This window comes from Pleurodeles waltl, chromosome 12 (assembly GCF_031143425.1).
Source record: "Pleurodeles waltl isolate 20211129_DDA chromosome 12, aPleWal1.hap1.20221129, whole genome shotgun sequence".
Classification (NCBI taxonomy): Eukaryota; Metazoa; Chordata; class Amphibia; order Caudata; family Salamandridae; genus Pleurodeles; species Pleurodeles waltl.
The window spans coordinates 665772841-665793377 of record NC_090451.1 but is presented as its reverse complement, the minus strand read 5'-3'; the positions used below and the strand labels follow the sequence as shown (position 1 = coordinate 665793377).

At 43.6% G+C, this 20537-nt stretch overlaps 1 protein-coding gene across 3 annotated transcripts in view; it reads right to left on the bottom strand.

Annotated features, from left to right (window-relative positions):
* Positions 1-20537, bottom strand: part of TMOD4 (tropomodulin 4) — a 109694-nt gene that overhangs the window by 13676 nt on the left and 75481 nt on the right. For all 3 annotated transcript variants that reach the window (XM_069218480.1, XM_069218482.1, XM_069218481.1), the window contains exons 6-8: positions 15280-15410; positions 12677-12784; positions 10208-10351 (exon numbers count right to left, since the gene is read on the bottom strand). In XM_069218480.1, the coding sequence (XP_069074581.1) occupies positions 10208-10351; positions 12677-12784; positions 15280-15410 (383 nt within the window). The remainder of the gene's footprint in view (positions 1-10207; positions 10352-12676; positions 12785-15279; positions 15411-20537) is intronic.

Sequence of the window (20537 nt, the reverse complement as noted above, 5' to 3'; positions counted from 1 at the left end):
GGTGACTAACCAAGGCAAATGTACATTAGAACTCATGTCCTGGAACATTGCAGGTTTGGCAAAAAAATTGGATGATAGCGAATGGGCTTTTTTAAATTAAAGATATAGACATTTGTTTGTTTCAGGAAACTTGGGTAGAGGATGATATTAATATAGATGGATTTCTCTCATTTAGTGTTCCTGCTATATCTCCAGAGAAGGGGTTGGGTCGGGCGAATGGTGGGCTGCTACTACTTGTAAACAAGAATCTGCAGTGTGACTATAAGCTCTTGGAAATTGATTCTGTAGATGTTAAAGCTATGTGCATCGCGTTTAAAAGAAGTTAATCAATTGTTATTGTTAATGCTTATATACAATCGGTTTCATGCAGCTCTGAGTCCCACACTGGCTATTTTGTCCGAATTCGTAGAAAGCCTCCACCCCTCGACTATTTTAATTATAGCTGGAGATTTTAATTGTACCTTCGAACCTTCCACCCTTACTAGTGGCCTAACCGACGAAGAGGATGAGTTGTGGGGGATCCCACAATTATCTACTACTCGGCCCTGTAAAAAAACTCGGGTGGCCATGCAATTAGCTACACTATGTTCAAACACGGCCTTAGGGCTTGCAATGGCAGAACACCATCTGATATGAATATTGCACCAAGGTTTAAAAGGGGCATGTCCACAAGCACTGTTGATTATTTTTTGGTTGATGTTAGGCTGTGGCCCCACTTGGAAGACATGAAAGTAGAAGTGAGATGTGATAGTGATCACTTCCCACTGCTTCTTACCTTGTCTGGAGAAATGTTCAGGAGAACACTTAATAATCATGTTACAATAATTCCGCCACCATGCTGGAACAATAAATTCACTAAGATTACTTGGCCAAAAGTGATGTCCAACACATATCAGATCAGAGCAATATATAAAATGTTTTAAATAGTTTGGCTGAGTATGAAGACCAGGCTGTGGGGAATATTCAGATTCTTAAAATACATGACAGCATGGCGATTCAGCTACGGGGTTTTTTCTATAAAGTGAGGCGGTCAAAGTCCTGTGAAGGAAAAAGGGCATGTAAGGGATGGTTTGACGAGAGGTGTTCCAAGGCTAAGTCTGAGCTAAAAGTAGTAGTAATTCTGGTTCCCAGGGGGAGATTAAACAAGCTAGGTCTACATACAAAGGAACTCTGTCCAATGTGAAAAAGCGGTGGGAGGATTCCCTGTGGCAGGAATTATTAGATGCCTCTAGAGAGAAGAATAACAAGCGTTTTTGGGAACTTCTGTCTAAAAGAGAAAATGGAGGTAGGAGCTGCCCTAGCAATCATATACAAACAGAAAGCTGGGTAGAGCATTTTTCCACCCTTTATGCCCTACCAGAGGGCCTAATGGACATTAATGTAGTCCACTCTCCACCACTGCTATTGGATCTGAACCCCAGCACGTCCCTTCAAGTGGGGGTTCAGTGTACCATCAAGGGTCACCTCGTCTTCAAAATAGAAGAAACCCTTGAGGCTATAAACAGCCTGAAACTTGGTAAAGCACCCAGACCGGATAAACTTCCTGGAGATCTCTATAGATCGGAACCAAATATCTGGTCCTGGTATATCAATGCCATTTCAAACAGTATAAGTGCAGGGGGACAAATCCCAGGTACATGGAAGGGGGCTGAAATTATACCAATCTATAAAAAAGGAAATGCTAATCTTCCAGCTAATTACAGGCAAATTAGCCTTATAGATAACTTACAAAATATCTTTGCTAAGCAAATACTACAGAGGTTAACTAGCTGGGTTGAGGAGCACCAAATTCTTTCCCAACTACAGGCAGGGTTCCGTGTTAAAACCAGCACGGTAGACCAGGTCTTTCGATTGGCTATATTGTATTGGAAATATGTACTTTTTGCTAAGCAGCGTCTATATGCAGTATTCATAGAACTGCGTTCTGCCTTTGACCTGGTCCCAAGAGCTAAATTGTGGGAAGTGCTGGGTAGATTGGGAGTCCCAGAGGACTTATTACTCCTGTTAAAACGATTACATGAAAATACCTATGCCCAAGTGAGGTAGGGAGAACAAGGCGAACTGACAGAACAGATTCCAATTAGAAGGGGAGTTTGCCAAGTTTGTGTGCTAGCCCCCCTACTATTTACTTTATTTATTAATGAAGTAGTGAAGGCTGTGACCATATGTCAGAATGATGCTCCCTCCTTGAACACACAAAAAATTCCTATTCTCCTTTTCGCTGATGACTCGCTTCTCATTTCTTAGACACCAATGGGGCTGCAAATCCTTGTTGACCGGTTTAATCTATTCTGTAGCGATCATGGGTTGGAGGTTAATATTAATAAAACTAAATTGATGGTGCTATCCAAAGGACCTAGTAAAAGATGCTCCATCCACATCGACGGAGTTCCCCTGAAGGAAGTTAGCTCTATAGACTACCTGGGAGTCAGGCTAACTAGCAAACTATCATGGGAAGAGCAGACCATAAAAAGTGCAGGGCTGCTACAACACAGAGCTTCATCCATACTGCGCTTTTATCAAAGTTCCTTTACAAAAGCTGTATCCCCAGCAATCAAAATCTATATAGCTAAGGCACAAGGAGCAGCCCTGTATGGAGCGGAAGTATGGGGCTTCTCCAATTGTAACAAGATCTCAGTGGGGGAAAACAATTTCGCAAGGGCTCTGATCGCGTGTCCACGCACCACACCCCTGTTTCCATTATTCTTAGATTTGGGGATAAGTCGAGTAGCAGATTTAGTTATCTTAAGACCCTTCCTTTATTGGATCAGGCTATGGATTACCCCTGAATTAGATATATATAAGACCTCATTACTCGATTTATTAAAATGTCAAGATGCTAACACTCTTCCCTGGATTCGACACGTGTCTCACTGGTTTTGGTTGTTGGGTCTGGGTGATTACTGGGAAAATCCCCATAAATTAGAGAGACGGCATAAAAATGTTTTAAAGTTAACTTATTGGTCTTATGTTAGGGATAACAATATAACCTGTAAATCACATGGTCGTTTAACTAACTCTTTTATTGATCTTAAATGGTCTCCAAAGTTTGAACCGTATTTGGACATTATACCGGATTTGCAGGGCAAAAGTTTATATGCAAGGTTTCGGTTTGGCTCTTTGCCCCTGATGTCATTGATTCATAGGTGGGGGCCGATCAGTCTTCCTGATATATGCCCCGCCTGTGGCAGTACTTTTGAAACCATCGAACATTTTATGTTCTTCTGTCCAGCTTATGCGATTCCACGATCAAAATGGATTCGCAATACTTGTAGGGCTATGGGATTTAAAAACTGTTCCTTGGCTTTACGGGTGTTAAAAAGCCACAACTCAGTTGATGTAATTTTTCCAGTAAGCAAGTACTTATTGGCAGCATGGCGCATACGTTGCCATTTCCAAAAGCAACACAAGGTTCCATGTAATTGATTCAGATAAGTTCCAGAGTTTTATGTGTAACTTGATCTTACCCTTGTTTTAATGATTTTAAATTAATTCACAGATGTGTAGATGCTGTATTTAAAAAGTGACTATTTATTCATGCACTATTTATTATTTATTGTTTTTTTATGTTGCTTTTATGGTCAATTGATCAAATAAAGCTGATGATGATGAACAAAGCACGGGTTTTTGCCTGTGGTCTGCTGGCAGCCCTCCCAAGTGGCTGCTAAAATGAAGCCATGCTAAAATAATAACACGTTTGGTAAATACATTAGGTTTCGCCTATGTGATAAATAATCTTTTAAATTTTTTTTTAGAATGGTGAGCAGTTGAGCAATATAATTCAAAGGAACTCCATAAAAGTATTATGACTTGTTTATTGAGAAAGGCACTATAGTGTGCAGTAACAGGTGGTAAGGGAAAAACCAAGGGCGGAGCTCATGGCTGAAAGCAAAGTTTGGAGAACGATGTATTCCAAGCCTCGTGGAAGAAATGAAAGTTACAGCGCAGAGTTAAACAGAAATAAGAGAAACAAATGAAAGACACTGAATCGTAGGGCGAAACCTTTGACTAACCTAGGAACCCTCATAACAGAAATGTCAGCACTTGAAAGACAAGCATGATGTGCAGGCAAAACCTAAACAAAATAGTTCTACACAAGTGCATGAAAGACCAAGGTTATCAATAAAGACACAAGTTAAATAAGTTCTGGGGGACAGCTCTATACAGCCCAGGCAGACAACATAAGAAACACGGCCACAGGAGACAGTGTAAAGGCATGGGCCACTCCCACACGCATGCATAACGATGATTCGGAGGAATGTTGACTTAATTTAGGAAATTGATGTGGCTAGGAGCGTTAACACGCCCCACTGACATCGACAGTGATTTTAAGACTATGGTTTGTATCCAGCAAGGCAGATGCAGCATTCTATACTTCTGAGGTATGAAAATAGAGTGCTTTTAAGTGGTATGGGAACATCTGTTATGGACAGCCTGTAGGATCAGCAGATGTGTGAAATGAAGCACTGTACATAAACAAGTAATTTATAAAAAAGGTAAATGACTTTTCAATTGATAGTAGCTAATTTACAATTAATCAGAACACAACCAATATCTCAATTTTACAATACTTTAAAGGTCCCTTTGCACATACAAGAACACAAGCGGATTAAATCCATGATTAATGTGCTCCAGCAAGATTCCTTGCTTGGCACAGGAATCTAGATCAGTGGGTTCTCAAGTGGACACCACAGCCTTGCATTTGGATGTGTTTAAAATCTGCAGTTAAGTAAAGTCTGCCTATAGTTGGGATCCGCCAGAGTCAAATTGCAGCCTAACAAGAAATGTGTCCACATCACACTTATCCGTCTGTTCCTCTAATGACTTCTAGCGGAGGGGAGAGAACAATTTAAAATTATCTGCCCCACACCAAGCACAGTGGGTGGAGTGCATTTGCTCCATCAGTACTGGTGCCTATGAGGGACAGAAAGGGGTGCGTGGCCATCAGGGAAGCAAGAATCTGCACTGAAGTGTGGTCAGAGGAATGATGGTTGATGACATTATCAGCAAATCAGAAAGCTGCAGGCAAAAACCGGGGCAGGGCTTAGGGCTGAAAGCGAGGCTTGGCGAACGATGCGTTCCAAGCCTCATGGAAGAAATATTAGTTACAGCACAAGTGTTACCTAAATACACTAATGAATGACACTGGATCGGATGTTGAAAACTTTTGACAAACTAATTAAAGATCCGGACAAAAATGCCAGCACTTTAAAAACAAGCACAGCAAGCAATATGCTGGTCAAATCTTAATAAATAGTTCCACAAAAGCAGATAAAAACAATATTTGTGCCATGGGATACCGAAAACAAACACACAAGAGGAACCAGAGGAAATAGTATGCCATAGCCGATAGAAACGGAGGAAAAGTAAGTGGCAAGCACACCAACCTACTGAAAGTAAGGGCGAGATGTAAGCACCTTCTAAGATTTATATTAAATACAACAGATTTCAAAAGAGCTGCACAGTCAAAACCTAAAAAGGAATAAATGAAATGAAATAGGTAAAAGGGCACAGACTGCAGGGCCGAAGCTAAATTAAGTGTTCCCAAGCAGAAAGCTAAACTGAACCCATGACAGTGGTGAATTACAAGTGGATCATAATGGGATTTCTATCAACAGAATTCTGTTCACCTTCATCTGTGTCTTTTTAACCCTATTACAAAGGGAGGGGAAAGCTTAGGAACCAATGGTGGAGTGCTCACTGCCCTGCCATTGTATTCACCAGTGTGGTGGCAACACAAATGAAAATGATCCCAGACAAGCCACCTAATGTAGCCTAGATTGTCACCACATTTTTTCAGAGGCCCCTTTCTATGGAAGACTACCAAGTAAGGCATGGCTACTTTTTATACCAAGCTCTTAGCCATCTGTGGTGGCTAGGGAGAAAACTCCCTGCAGCCAAGGGACCATTGTATGTGAGTACAATTCAATACATATGCACAGTGGAATTGTTGTTGTAGAGTTTTTCCACCGAGCTAGATACCACAATTAGAGTGGAAGCCACCAGGGGACGAAAAACCCCTGCCTCTGGGGTAACCATGTATAAATATGGAAACCTTCTGCTTTTCAGGCAGATGGGATAGCTCCCACTACAGTGGATTGAACATCTGCTTCAAACAGCACAAATGTGGCATTCATGCCAAACATTCAAGGCAATAAAAATGAGCACACATAATAAGCAGAGACACTGAAGACGTCTAATAGGTCTCATAGTATACAAAAAAAATACCACCTTAAGGTTCGAGTTTCCACAAGGTCAGAAATGTTTTTATGTCAAGACATCTCAGTCGATATATACTGGCAGACAAAAATAACTTATAGACTACCATTTTATAGTCTATATATATTTAAACAACACATCTACTCAGAACAATGGTTGTCTAATTCACCTAGCTTTATTTCTTGCACTATAATTGCTTTCTCATGTGGAGGAGTGAACATATGTGACTCTAAATTGCATCTTGTATTAAGCCGCACACACTAGCAGTGCATAAGTGATGAAGCTTCGGAGCAGCATAGTGTGTTGGTAGCCCTGGCCCTAATGGTCCATTAGAGAAACAGTGACTTCATGACATGATGTGAAGGAGGCACAGTGGTGTAGCACAGCCCTGAAATATGTGCCACAATGTCTCAGTTGTGCAGTGTGTAGGTGCTGCTGGCTCAATAGTGTGTTGTGCAGTCCTCATCCATGTATATTTTATTTTAGGCTCCTAAATCGTGATAATTTTAATGACAGCTGTCATGAACGTATAGTGATGAAGGGCCCAGTGACACAGTGCCCTAGCATGGTTACGCTAATGTGGAATGAAGCACTGGATGTATGGTAGCCTACTGCCACAGTTCCTTTACTCCAGAGAGGCCTTACACAGCAGTGTTAGTAAGGCAAATAATCTTGGGGTTGCGGTACCATTTCCACTATGTATCAAGCATGCAACCTGGTTCTGGAGCTCTAACAGAATCCAGAATCAGGCTCTTGTAGCTTTGACAACCACCACAGTTCCAGAACAGCAGATGGGCAGCACGTCATACGGACTATGCAGAGTTTTGAAATCTGCATGCAACGTGTTGTCCTGCTGAGGCGGTTTTCGGACAGCATATAGTAAAGTAGATTCAGAGTCTGGCACCGCAGTGGTTCCATGTGAGGTGAGGTGGTGTGTCTTAGGGCTGCAGAGATTAAAAGCCCTTTGGTACCCCTAGTATCACAGCGCCATTAGCTCAAACTGTCCAGCTCCCATCTTTGGTAGGCCATTTTGAGGTCCAACAGAATTCAGCTCTCACTGCGTCTTTCTTGACAGATATGATGGTGGAGCACCCTGACAGTGAAAGACCCTATTTATAAAGTGCCCTGCTTCAATAGTGTTAGTATGGTATTGTAAGAAAATAGCTCCCTGTTGCAGTTACCCCCCACTTTTTTCCTGATACTGATGCTGACTTGACTGAGAAGTGTGCTGGGATCCTGCTAACCAGGCCCCAGCACCAGTGTTCTTTCACTAAAAATGTACCATTGTTTCCACAATTGTCACACCCCTGGCACACAAATAAGTCCCTTGTAAAAGGTACCAGTGGTACCAAGGGCCCTGTGACCAGAGAAGGTCCCTAAGGGCTGCAGCATGTGTTGTGCCACCCTAGGGACCCCTCACCCAGCACAGACACACTGCCATTGCAGATTGTGTGTGTTGGTGAGGAGAAAAGGGCAAAGTCGACATGGCATCCCCCTCAGGATGCCATGCACACAAAATACTGCCTGTGGCATAGGTAAGTCACCCCTCTAGTAGGCCTTACAGCCCTAAGGCAGGGTGCACTATACCACAGGTTAGGGCATAGCTGCATGAGCAATATGCCCCTACAGTGTCTAAGCCAAACCTTAGACATTGTAAGTGCAGGGTGGCCATATTAAGTATATGGTCTGGGAGTTTGTCAAAAACAAACCCCACTGTTCCATAAGGGCTACACTGAATACTGGGAAGTTTGGTATCAAACTTCTCAGAATAATAAACCCACACTGATGCCAGTGTTGGATTTATTACAAAATGCACACAGAGGACATCTTAGAAGATGCCCCCTGTAATTTACCCAATCCTTCAGTGCAGGACTGACTGGTCAGAGCCAGCCTGCCATTGAGACGAGTTTCTGCCCCCCTGGGGTGAGAGCCTTTGTGCTCTCTGAGGACAGAAACAAAGCCTGCACTGGGTGGAGGTGCTTCTCACTTCCCCCTGCAGGAACGGTAACACCTGGCAGTGAGCCTCAAAGGCTCATGCCTTTTATTAGAGCACCCCAGGGCATCCCAGCTAGTGGAGATGCCCGCCCCCTCCGGCAACTGCCTCCACTTTTGGCGGCAAGGCTGGAGGAGATAATGAGAAAAACAAGGAGGAGTCACCCACCAGTCAGGACAGCCCCTAAGGTGTCCTGAACTGTGGTGACCCCTGCCTTTAGAAATCCTACATCTTGAGATTGGAGAATTCCCCCAATATGATTAGGGATGTGCCCCCCTTCCCTCAGGAAGGAGGCACAAAGAGGGTGTAGCCACCCTCCAGGACAGTAACCATTGGCTACTGCCCTCCTGACCTAAACACACCCCTAAATTCAGTATTTAGGGGCACCCCAGAACCCAGGAAATGAGATTCTTGTAACCTGAACTAAGAAGAAGGACTGCTGACCAGAAAGCCCTGCAGAGACGACAGAGACAACAACTGCTTTGGCCCCAGCCCTATCGGCCTGTCTCCCGACTTGAAGCAAACTGTAACAGCGACGCAAAAGACTGGGACCAGTGACCTCTGAAGCCTCAGAAGACTGCCCTGAACCAAAGGACCAAGAAACTCTCTTGAACAGCGGCTCTGTTCAACTCCAAAAACAACTTTGCAACTTTCAAAGACTTCACTCTTCCCGCTGGGAACGTGAGACGGTCACCCTCTGCACCCGACACGAGCTCCAGAGAACCAACACTACGTGGGGGACTCCCGGGCAACTGCGACCTCATGAGTAGCCTGAGACGACCCCCCTGGACCTCCACAGCGACACATGCAGAGAGAATCCAGAGGCTCCCCCTGACCGCGACTACCTGTAACAAGGAACCAGACGCCTGGACCAAGCACTGCACCTGCAGCCCCCAGAACCAGAAGGATCCGAACCTCAGTACAGGAGTGACCACCAGGCGACCCTCTGCCTAGCCCAGATGGTGGCTGGCACGAGAAGCCCCCCCTGTGCCCTACCTGCACCGCTAAAGTGACCCCCGGGTCCCTCCATTGATTTCTATTCAAAACCCGACACCTGCTTTGCACACTGCACCCGGCCGCCCCTGTGCCGCTGAGGGTGTGTTTTGTGTGCCTACTTGTGTCCCCCCCCCCCCACACCCCCCCAATGCCCAAGTGTTCTACATAACCTCCCTGGTCTGCCTCCGAGGACACGGGTACTTACCTGCTGGCAGACTGGAACCGGAGCACCCCTGTTCTACATAGGCACCTATGTGTTTTGGGCTCCTCTTTGACCTCAGAACCAGTCCTATGCCCAGGAACTTAGACTTGTAAGTGTCTTACTTACCTGACAAACTAACCATTACTTACCTCCCCCGGGAACTGTTGATTTTTTGCACTGTGTCCACCTTTTAAAATAGCTTATTGCCATTTTAACTAAAACTGTGTATGTTACTGCTCTAATTCAAAGTTCCTAACTTACCTATGTGGAGTACCTTGCATTTTATGTATTTGATTCAAATCTTGAACTTGTGGTTCTAAAAATAAATTAAGAAAATATATTTTCCATATAAAAACTATTGGCCTGGAGTTAAGTCTTTGAGTGTGTGTTCCTCATTTATTGCCTGTGTGTGTACAAAAAATGCTTAACACTACCCTCTGATAGGCCTGCTGGTCGACCACACTACCACAAAATAGAGCATTAGAATTATCTAATTTTGCCACTATCTTACCTCTAAGGGGAACCCTGGGACTCTGTGCACTCTATCTCTTACTTTGAGATAGTATATACAAAGCCAACTTCCTACAGGTATGTAGGACGAAAGGTGAAGTATCCTGGTGATACTTGTGAGACCTGGTTCCCACTGTGTCCTTTGGCGATGCTGAATTCTTTGATACTAGCAATCATCCCAGTTCAGCGTGCCTACTGCGCAGTGTTTGACGGTTGCAGGGTTCCTGTTGCATGCACACTCTTTTACATCACATATTCAGCAGTGCAATGAAGATTGACCCTCATACCTGGTTGTCCACTTTGAGCTCCAGCAGGGTTCTATTGTCCTTCATCGCCTTGATGACAGCCATCATGCCAGCACTAGTGATGAAGTTTGACTCAATGTTGAGGCTTTGTAGGGTCTTGTTCTCTTTCAGCATCTCTGCCACAGCCTGCGAATACCCAAGAAAACAAGAATCCACATTAAAAAGTAGTCCAAGGAGCCTGCAGGTTAGCTTGAGTTACACTAATTAAGAAGTGGCCCTGCACAGACTACCATTCACTTAGTAAGTAACACTACTGACTGAAACTTAACACATAACTATATAGGTTTACAACCTATTTGTACATCAACCCATATATCATAGTCATAATAGGCAGAAACCTATGATACTATTTTTCAAAAGTATTTGTTTTCTATCATACATCTTTTAATTGATATCGCACCTATATTCTGAATAAAACATAATTGATGCAAAACATTAATAATAAGAGCCATCCAAATGAATGTTCACCTTCATATCCACTCAATTCACAATGGAACATAAGGTATTTCTGTGTCCTCTAGTTTTGTTACAAAAATTTGCTGTATATAAAAAAGTATCACCAAAGCCCATACAGCCATGTGAATTCCAATGTGAATTGAATGTTCCCATCAAACCTATATAGTTCAAAGAGCCAATGGTGGCCACCAGTTTGTAATGCCTACAACAAATCAAACCTTCCAGATGCAGCCAGAAGCCCTCAGAGCGTACAGAGACGCATGAAGGAGAGGAGGAAGGGGCCAACAATCACCTTGATTTGCGGTCCTTAAAACCCCATCTCCAGGAGGCCCCACCTTGAAACTCATACGCTTCTGAATCCAAATAGCAACAATGGGAAGTCAATGGACTCACCAAGGTTTCCAGGGTACTAGCAAATATTTCAATCCTGTCAAAACATCAGATGGGAAATGTCATGTTCGCACCTCACCGTGTCCTTCTATAGGGGCAGACCTGTTTTATATCCGTGCCCTGTGCTACAGGGGTCTGCTCAGCCAGCTTGAGTGATGATTCGCGAATGGACTGTTGTGAGTGGAGACTGTGGAATGAGAACTGGAGGAGGAGTACACAAGTCCCTGCTCTTGGAGAGGTGTCCTAGCTGCAGCCTACGTACTTCTTTCTCCTGGAGCGTATGTGGATCTTGACAGAATCAAGAAATAATCCATGTGAACTTGTGTGTCCTGTCTCATTACCACAAATGTAGCTGGGTTACTACAGTCTACCACTATTTTTGGGGGACTGGGACTTATTTTTCATTATCATACTTTTACTCAGAACAGAGAAAGAAAAGATGAAAATGGAGAAAGAAGGAAGTAGAGAAAAACGGGAGAAGAGTGACAAAGCGAGTAGGCAGGGATGAAAAAAACCTGCAAGAGTGATATAAGTGGACAGAAAGTGTAGAATGGTGCATGAAAGTAATGTGAGGTGGGATCAAGACTAGGCAGCCTTGGTCGTTGCCACCTGAGACATTAGGTGTTCGCTATTAGTGACAACAGGGTTCTGGGCAAAACTTTGGTCCCAGGAGCTTATTTTTTTTTTTACAAATTAAGCACCAACTTCAGATAAATATATGTCAACATGCGTTTAAGTATACAAAGCCTGCAGAATGTATATGAATAAATGCTCAAGCTCAAGATAGAATGTAAGTGCTCCTGAGCAATCTGACTGTAATGAGATGTTCTGAAATAAAACAGAAATCTCTTTTTGAAAAAAAGGTTTACAAGCAAGGATCCATCTTCTAGCAAGAGCGGCAGCTGCAGAACTAGTAAAAGACTGTAAAGAGGATGAGACATAAATCGACAAGACTGGAAAGGACAGGAAGTCTTCGTATGAAAGGAAAGAGGCAATCATAAATGGCATTGTGGGTATTACTAGTAACAAAGTGCGCACTTTGAGTGGGCAATAAGGTACTAATAACGAAATAGGCAGCTTCAATGACTATGGCTGTTTTCAATGTCAGTAAATGGGCAGAGTGTCCAGTGATTGAATGTGTATGAGCTGTAGGCTTCAGGTTGGGTTTGGTGTACGGTGGTTGGCAGGGCTAGAACCTTGCACTATCGTACAAGACATCCGGCTCCGGGGATGTTAATCTTGCATGAATGACACACTCTGGAGATGGTTCGGGGCACACTATTCTTTAGTTACAACACACACTCCTTCCCAAGAGCAGTAATGCCTTAAAATCATTCATTGCTCTGTTGCCCATGACAAAACATTCAAAAAGCACCAGCCAATTACCCCTACGGCTGTGATACAAGACTGAAACCACAACTTGATCTTCACGCCAGAAAGACTCACTCCTGGTCGCTAATCACCCGGACATTTTCTTCATTAGTACACTGTTAGAGCTTGAGTAGGCCTCCTGGCAAACTTATCAATGGCAAAGTCATTAATCTGTGCTGATCAGAATTAAAACAAGTTCACAAATATAGTCTGTAGGGAGGGAAAAATACTTACTTTAGCGACTGGATCGTTACTCCGTGTTGCTACAAGGCTCAGCTTCTTGACGTGAGTGTTGGTCTTCATGGCTTCACAGATGTCCTTCAATGTAGGGATGGGTATGTCCTTCAGAGGAAAACAAGAAGGTAAGCAAGAGTAAGTGTCTGTCACAGGTATAGATATTATAGTCTTCGTCATCAGTTGTCACAAGCTGGCTCTGATGACTGTCAGTATCGTGCTACCCCAGTTCTGCAATAGTGCCAACTGTAGGCCAATAATACGCTTGCCAATACACACACAAAGACTGCCCTTATATCCAACAACCTGGACTTGACTGTAAACACACAGCATGGAAATGTGAAGTCCTCCCTTCATCCCAATGATAGACGGGGGAGGTCCATCGACAACCCCAAGCTTAAACACTCAGTGTCTGATGTGCAGATGAAGCATGCTCCTTCTAATGCACAATAATAAAGAGATGTGCAGGTGTTACAGGCCACTGTCGACACCACAGTTATCAACAATTACGTGTGTGTCTCCCAAATAGGAAATAACTTTCAGGTCTTGGAATACCGAGCATCTTTTTCCCAAATGAGTCAGATTCCAGGTCCTTTTCTACTTTGCATGGTGCAATTCTGCATTTGGTAAAGGTGTATTTATGTTTAGTGGTAACCCCACAAAAACAGTGCAACTTTACCAATTCATACAACTCAAAATGATGCCCATACCCCACAGTTCCCATAAATCTACCTTACACTTACTGCCCCTGCAAAGGCTCCAGGTTTGCTACTTGCCTTTATTGGGTGAGTCCAGACACCTCTACTATGATGTATTTCAATCTGGAGTAAGAAGGGCTGAGAAGTATTAACTGCTAATTTAGAAAATGAAAAATAAATAAATAACACGTTGATGGATGGAATGCTTGAATTGATCTCAGCCAGTGGCAATCTTTTGGGGCCGCATCCCAGTCCATCGCTTTTTGCCCACCATGCCACCTAAGTTTGGACCCAGCAATATGCAAATCAGTCTTGACCCTGTTCCTCATGGGAACTGTCTGCCCTAAATGCCAGGCCAGGTCCTCCCTGAACCGGAACACAAGCAACCCAGGACTGGTGTTGCCCTTGTTATCGGCTCTTTAGCCAGGTATTGCTAGTTTCCAGTGGCACAGTGAGCCCAGGACACACGCCGGGGCATACCCGGCGCACTTCGGGTGTCCAATGCAAAACATAAGAAGTTGGTGGATGAAATGTTTGAATTAATCTCAGCCATTGGCAATTACTCTGACTGCATCACAATCCATCATTTTTGCCCACCATGCTACTTCAGTTTGAACCCAGCTATAAGCACGTCAGTCTTGACCCTGTTCCTCATGGGAACAGTCCAGCTTGAACTGCCAGGCTCTCCCTGACCTGGAAGACAAGCAAACCAAGGCTGGTTTCACCCTTGTTACAGGGCTCTTAGCCAGGTATAGCTAGGTTCCAGTGGCACAGTGAGCCCAGAACGCAGGTCTGGGCAAACCCGGCGCACTTATGGCATCCAATGCAAAAAAAAAAAACAACAGGTGATTAATGGAATGCTTGAATTAATCTCAGACACTGCAAACGCTCAGGGCCGCAACCCAATCCATTGTTTTTTTGCACACCATGCCACCTCAGTTTGGAACCAGCCATATGCAAACTGCCAGGCCAGGTCCTACCTGAATCTGAACAAAGGCAAACCCAGGACCAGTTTTGCCATTGTTAGGGGCTCTTCAGCCAGTTATACTTTGGTTCAAGTGGCACAGTGAGCCCGGAACCCATGTCTGGGCATACCTGGTGCACTTAGGGCGTGCAATACAAAAAATAACAAGATGGTGGATGGAATGCTTGAAATAATCTCACCCACTGACAATCGCTCAGGGCTGCATCCCAATCCATAATGTTTTGCCCACCATGCCACCTCAGTTAGGATCCAGCCATATGCAATCAGTATTGACCCTGTTCCTCATGGAAACAGCCCAGCCTGAACTGCCAGGCCGGGTTCTCCCTGACCCGGAAAACAAGCAATCCAGAACTGGTTTCGCCCTAGTTAGGGCTCTTCAGCCAGGTATGGCTAGGTTCTAGTGGCAAAGTCCTGGGCAAGAAAAATAAGCAGCAGAAGATCTATCCTAAATACAGAGCACCGTCCACCCCCTGAGCTGAGCAAATCGAGGGCAGATGTGCCACCTTGTCATAGGTTTCTGGCAGTGGAGACCACTAACGCTACACTGTCAGAAAGACAGTGGTCTTGCCACCTCTAAACACGGCCGGGGAATCATAAGTTTGGTGGAGCACTGTTCCCTGTCCACCAAACTCTAAAAAACCCTAGCATCAACGCATGTGAGTCACGCTAGCCAACAAATTGCCATTGATGGAGTAATGAAAATTCCAAAGATGGTGATTATTTATGAAGCAATGAAGGCATCTTGAGCTCTACTAATAGAAAATGGACATTGATATGATTAATTAAAATAAATGCAGAGATGATGGTAAGTAAATATTTGTGAAGCAAAACATTGCATGAGGCTAGAAATTTTTGACAGTGAAAAAGAATATACAGCACCACTCCATCCCCACAAGCAACCAAAAGAAGGGTCACTTTACTGGGATATTGTTGAGGTTCACTTCTTCCAAGTCCTTGTCGTTACTCTTGATCTTTGCCAGGGTTTCTTCTACGTTGGTAGGGTTTGGAGGCTCGTCAGGCACCTGTTTGTATGTGTCCGGCTGCACAACGCCTGAAAAGAAAAAATCATAAACAACCCCAAAAAATTACATTTCATACAGTGTAAAACCAATATGGCAGATTTTAGCAGAAAAGATCAATGCAGCAGTACTATCTAGACCACGAGGTCTCAAACCTGACCAGAATGTTTTTAGGACTCGGTTTTGACAGCACACGCCACACGGCCCTCCTGCTAATAATATACAAAGAGTATGCATTAGGCCTTCCCCTTTCACCCATTGGCTTGCCCCAACAAGCCTCTTTCTCCATTGGCTTGGAACTGTGTAAGCCCAGAGGAGTATTACTGTCTCCTAATGCTAGTGGTTATTTGGTTAAACCCTTCCGACTCTACTCGTGCTTGGACTGAACTGCATAAGTGACTGCATTAAAACATTAGTCCTCTACGTCCTCTCCTCCTGGCTACCTCGTATGTGTTTTACTTAAGTGTGCTAATCCAGCATGCATTAACACATCAAATCCGGTCTGAAGTGCATGACCATTGCTAATTGTTATCGCTCCAGTAGATTCCGGGACAAGTTCAAGTTTTTATTTTAAGATTTGAAACTCAGACAAAATCCACAAGACAGAAAGAATACAAACATCACTAGTAAAACATAGCAGGAATAACACCAATATATAAATAAAGATTAAAATTGTACATTCACAAAGCCCAAAGGAGGTGGCAATACGGGCTCGCCTCAGGCTGCTGCTACAATTGGGGATCTTGCGTAGATTGGACTATTCTAGAGTTTTGCTACGCAAAATGGGAAGTGGAGAATCTGTTCTTTGGGACTGACCTATCATACAACGCTACTGGACGGGAGTGGTACAAAGCATGGCCAGGGTGCTCGCCCAGTGGTTCCCCTACATGCGAAAGAGCTCCTATGAAACATTAAGGGTGAAGAGACGTTGCCTAGGTACCAAAAAGTTTGGCTGGCTTTGGCAGCGGTGGTGGCTAAATGCAACATAGGGTGCCCCCTGCTGCACAGCGGCACCACCCCGGATAACAGACTGAGAATCGGACATGGATTGGTGCAGAAAGAGCTATGTATCGGTACATGGGCTGCCCACATAAATGGGAAAAAGTATGAGGCAATTGGCATATTTACCGAGGTTACTGAGTCTGTAAGGGTGGGCTTGAGAGAGGGGTGGGGTACTAGCACCTCTGTACTCTCCACATCTGGGTTGTGGTCTCTCCGTCATAGGCTCTCTCAGCACACAGTGACTGGCATTCTTATGTCCCTACTGTTACATGCATCTCTTTATATGTACACTGTATAACTGCATCGAATCCTGCACATATTTTATGATGAGCAACCTTAATAAACAGAGTTCTTTAAAAAAAAAAAAAAAGTAAGTTTAGCATCTATTTAGTACAAAGATATATATATATGCTTGTATACAAAACCTTTCATGGGGTGGGAAAAACAATAAGTTAAGGGATTTAGCTGCCATTCAAACATGATATTTTAATAACAGGGGTCTCAAAAATTTACTGTAATAAAAAATCAGTGCAGGGCAAACAAGTAATACGTGTTATAAACCCTGAACACCATAATTATATAAGTTACAAACATTATCCTTGCTTGCTGAATGAGAACAAGTAGCAGTTAAGGCTTTTAAGGGCAGAACATCTAAGCGCAACAGAGACCAGCAACGTCTGATACCATGATTAGTGTTCCATGTTAAGCATTGCTGTGGCTTTCTCAGGATAGAAGAGTACATTATCACATTAAATTTACCTTTTCTAGCACAATATTCAGAGTCTAAGCAAAAGCTTAGGTTGCGGGAGGCATGCTTGTTAAAAGGCTTTAAGTTTTCTTCTGACAAAGGGCATAAGCATTCGAGGTTTAGTTCAACCATGATTAATGCATATATAAAATAATATTTTATTTTTTGATTTAAAAAAAATCTCTATAGCCAAAAAATTCCTTAATGAATTCACATCACTTCTCAGAAGCTGATTACCCCAACATACAACTGCAGAGAAGCCTTGTACGAAAGCAGCCTTTAAACCAAATTCTAATGTATTTGCCGGGGTAGCCACATGTGTAATAAAACCACACCATTTCCTCAAAATGTGCCCTTTGGTGCTATCCAATAAATCCCATTTTATCACATCAGTTAGTTCAATTACGTACCGTAGGGTCAGGGGAATTAAGCCTTATACACAGAAAGTAAATGAGTGAAATGCTGACTACCAAACGAGTTATAAAATGCCCCTAACCCACTAGCCTGAGATTTAGCTTACAAATATTGTATGAAATATGATCTGAATGACTCAAGCTGTTTGAAAAGATTTTTCCTAAAATGGGATACAACTTAGCTACCTCTAAATTTTCTTCAGCGAGGTGCCAACTATATTTAGGATATGTCTGAAATGTTGTTCCCTTAAATATCAAAATTTACTTTTGGACATGTTAATTCTCATAAAATCTGTATCCACAAATTTCTGAAGTGACTTCAGGTGACTGTTCAAGCCTTTAGGTGTTAAATCTAAGATCACAATATCGCCTGGGTATAGCAGGCAGGGCACAGGGCGGCCCCCAGTTTTGGGGGGATCACCAGAACTATTGCCTACATTGAAGGGAAAATTAGAAATATTAGGAGAAAACAACTATAGGGCAAGGATGAAGTCCTGTTTCAGGCTGTGTTTTTGGGGCGATTATGGAAGATAACCCTTTGTCCCCCCATCAACACTTGGCACCAGGTGGCAGAAGATTCTAGGACAACAATTTTTTTGTTTCATTTAACAGATTATACTTGTAACAGCTTGTACAGATTCAGGTTCCGCATTTCATGTCACTAAAATTTCACTCAACCACCACAATGGTAACGTTTTTCAATGCAAGTGTTGCTTAAAGCAAAATCAAAGGTTTACTCGTGCATCATTTATTCTGCTAATGCATCAAATGCAGGAAAACATGGATCCACTGCTCCAATGTTTTAATTTATGCTGTTAGCAAGTTTTTAGTGGCAGCGTGGTGCATACGTAATTTTTATGTAAACAATGATTTTTAACGGGATTTATAGATTGGGCAATTGGGGCTTCTTATCGTTAGATATTGGTTTAGGATGGAACTGTATTATCTTATTTATGATATTAATTGTTGTATTGCTTTGATGGTCTGTTGATCGAATAAAGCTTGTTGTTGATGATGATGGATCATACTGCAGAAGGTTATACCACAGCTGTATTGCCTAAATTAACTGTTCAGGATGTGCTCACAAAAATATTGTTTATAAGGAATGTAGAAAAACAAATGGCAATGGCACTCACTTTTTCCAATCTGTTAATAACTGACAGCTTTATGGATGCTAGAACTGGAAAATAGATTGTTTGAAAGTATTTACACTTCAGAAAAAAATTAAGTGCAACAATTTTGCCCAATTCAAAAAAATGAGGGCTGAAAGTTCGTAAAGTAGACAGAGTTAAAATGCCACATCTTGAAAAGAGCTGATCTTATAGGTCATCCCCAATTATATTACAGTTTGGGGGTCCAAAAGCACCGGTCCGGTCTCATACGTCCTTAAATCTCAAAATGGATCATCTAGGAAGCATTCTAGTTGGCAAGACCAGCCCATTCATCAAAATGTAGATGGCATGCAGTACTATCTTGACATGCTACCTCTGGAAGACAGAATTCAGCTGGCACTGTTCCTCGGCTCTGGTGTCAAGTCCATGGCCTCTTTCTACATTCCACAAAACTGAATTCCTGCTCCTGTACCCAAACATTAGTTCAAAGTAGGTTCAACCCATGGTGGAATCAACTCGCTTAATACTGGTACCTCGGCCAGAAATATTGGTTTTATAATACTTTTAAGTTAATATTTGTCTTCAATTGCAAACCATGGACCAATGCCACACAAAACGTTCAGTTCAAACAGTTAGGAGCTGACCTGACGTCCCTTTTCAACCACTTGGTATTTGCAATTGAGTATTGTAAAGAAATGGCTCCCTGTTGCAGTTACCCCCCACTTTTTGCCTGATACTGATGCTGACTTGACTGAGAAGTGTGCTGGGACCCTGCTAACCAGGCCCCAGCACCAGTGTTCCTTCACCTAAAATGTACCATTGTATCCACAATTGGCACACCCTGGCATTCAGATAAGTCCCTTGTAACTGGTACTTCTAGTACCAAGGGCCCTGATGCCAAGGAAGGTCTCTAAGGGCTGCAGCATGTCTTATGCCACCCTGGAGACCTCTCACTCAGCACAGACACCCTGCTTGCCAGCTTGTGTGTGCTAGTGAGGACAAAACGAGTAAGTCGACATGGCACTCCCCTCAGGGTGCCATGCCAGCCTCTCACTGCCTATGCAGTATAGGTAAGACACCCCTCTAGCAGGCCTTACAGCCCTAAGGCAGGGTGCACTATACCATAGGTGAGGGTACCAGTGCATGAGCATGGTACCCCTACAGTGTCTAAACAAAACCTTAGACATTGTAAGTGCAGGGTAGCCATAAGAGTATATGGTCTGGGAGTCTGTCAAACACGAACTCCACAGCACCATAATGGCTACACTGAAAACTGGGAAGTTTGGTATCAAACTTCTCAGCACAATAAATGCACACTGATGCCCGTGTACATTTTATTGTCAAATACACCCCAGAGGGCACCTTAGAGGTGCCCCCTGAAACTTAACCGACTATCTGTGTAGGCTGACTAGTTTTAGCAGCCTGCCACAAACCGAGACATGTTGCTGGCCCCATGGGGAGAGTGCCTTTGTCACTCTGAGGCCAGTAACAAAGCCTGCACTGGGTGGAGATGCTAACACCTCCCCCAGGCAGGAATTGTCACACCTGGCGGTGAGCCTCAAAGGCTCACCTCCTTTGTGCCAACCCAGCAGGACACTCCAGCTAGTGGAGTTGCCCGCCCCCTCCGGCCAGGCCCCACTTTTGGCGGCAAGGCCGGAGAAAATAATGAGAAAAACAAGGAGGAGTCACTGGCCAGTCAGGACAGCCCCTAAGGTGTCCTGAGCTGAAGTGACTCTAACTTTTAGAAATCCTCCATCTTGCAGATGGAGGATTCCCCCAATAGGGTTAGGATTGTGACCCCCTCCCCTTGGGAGGAGGCACAAAGAGGGTGTACCCACCCTCAGGGCTAGTAGCCATTGGCTACTAACCCCCCAGACCTAAACA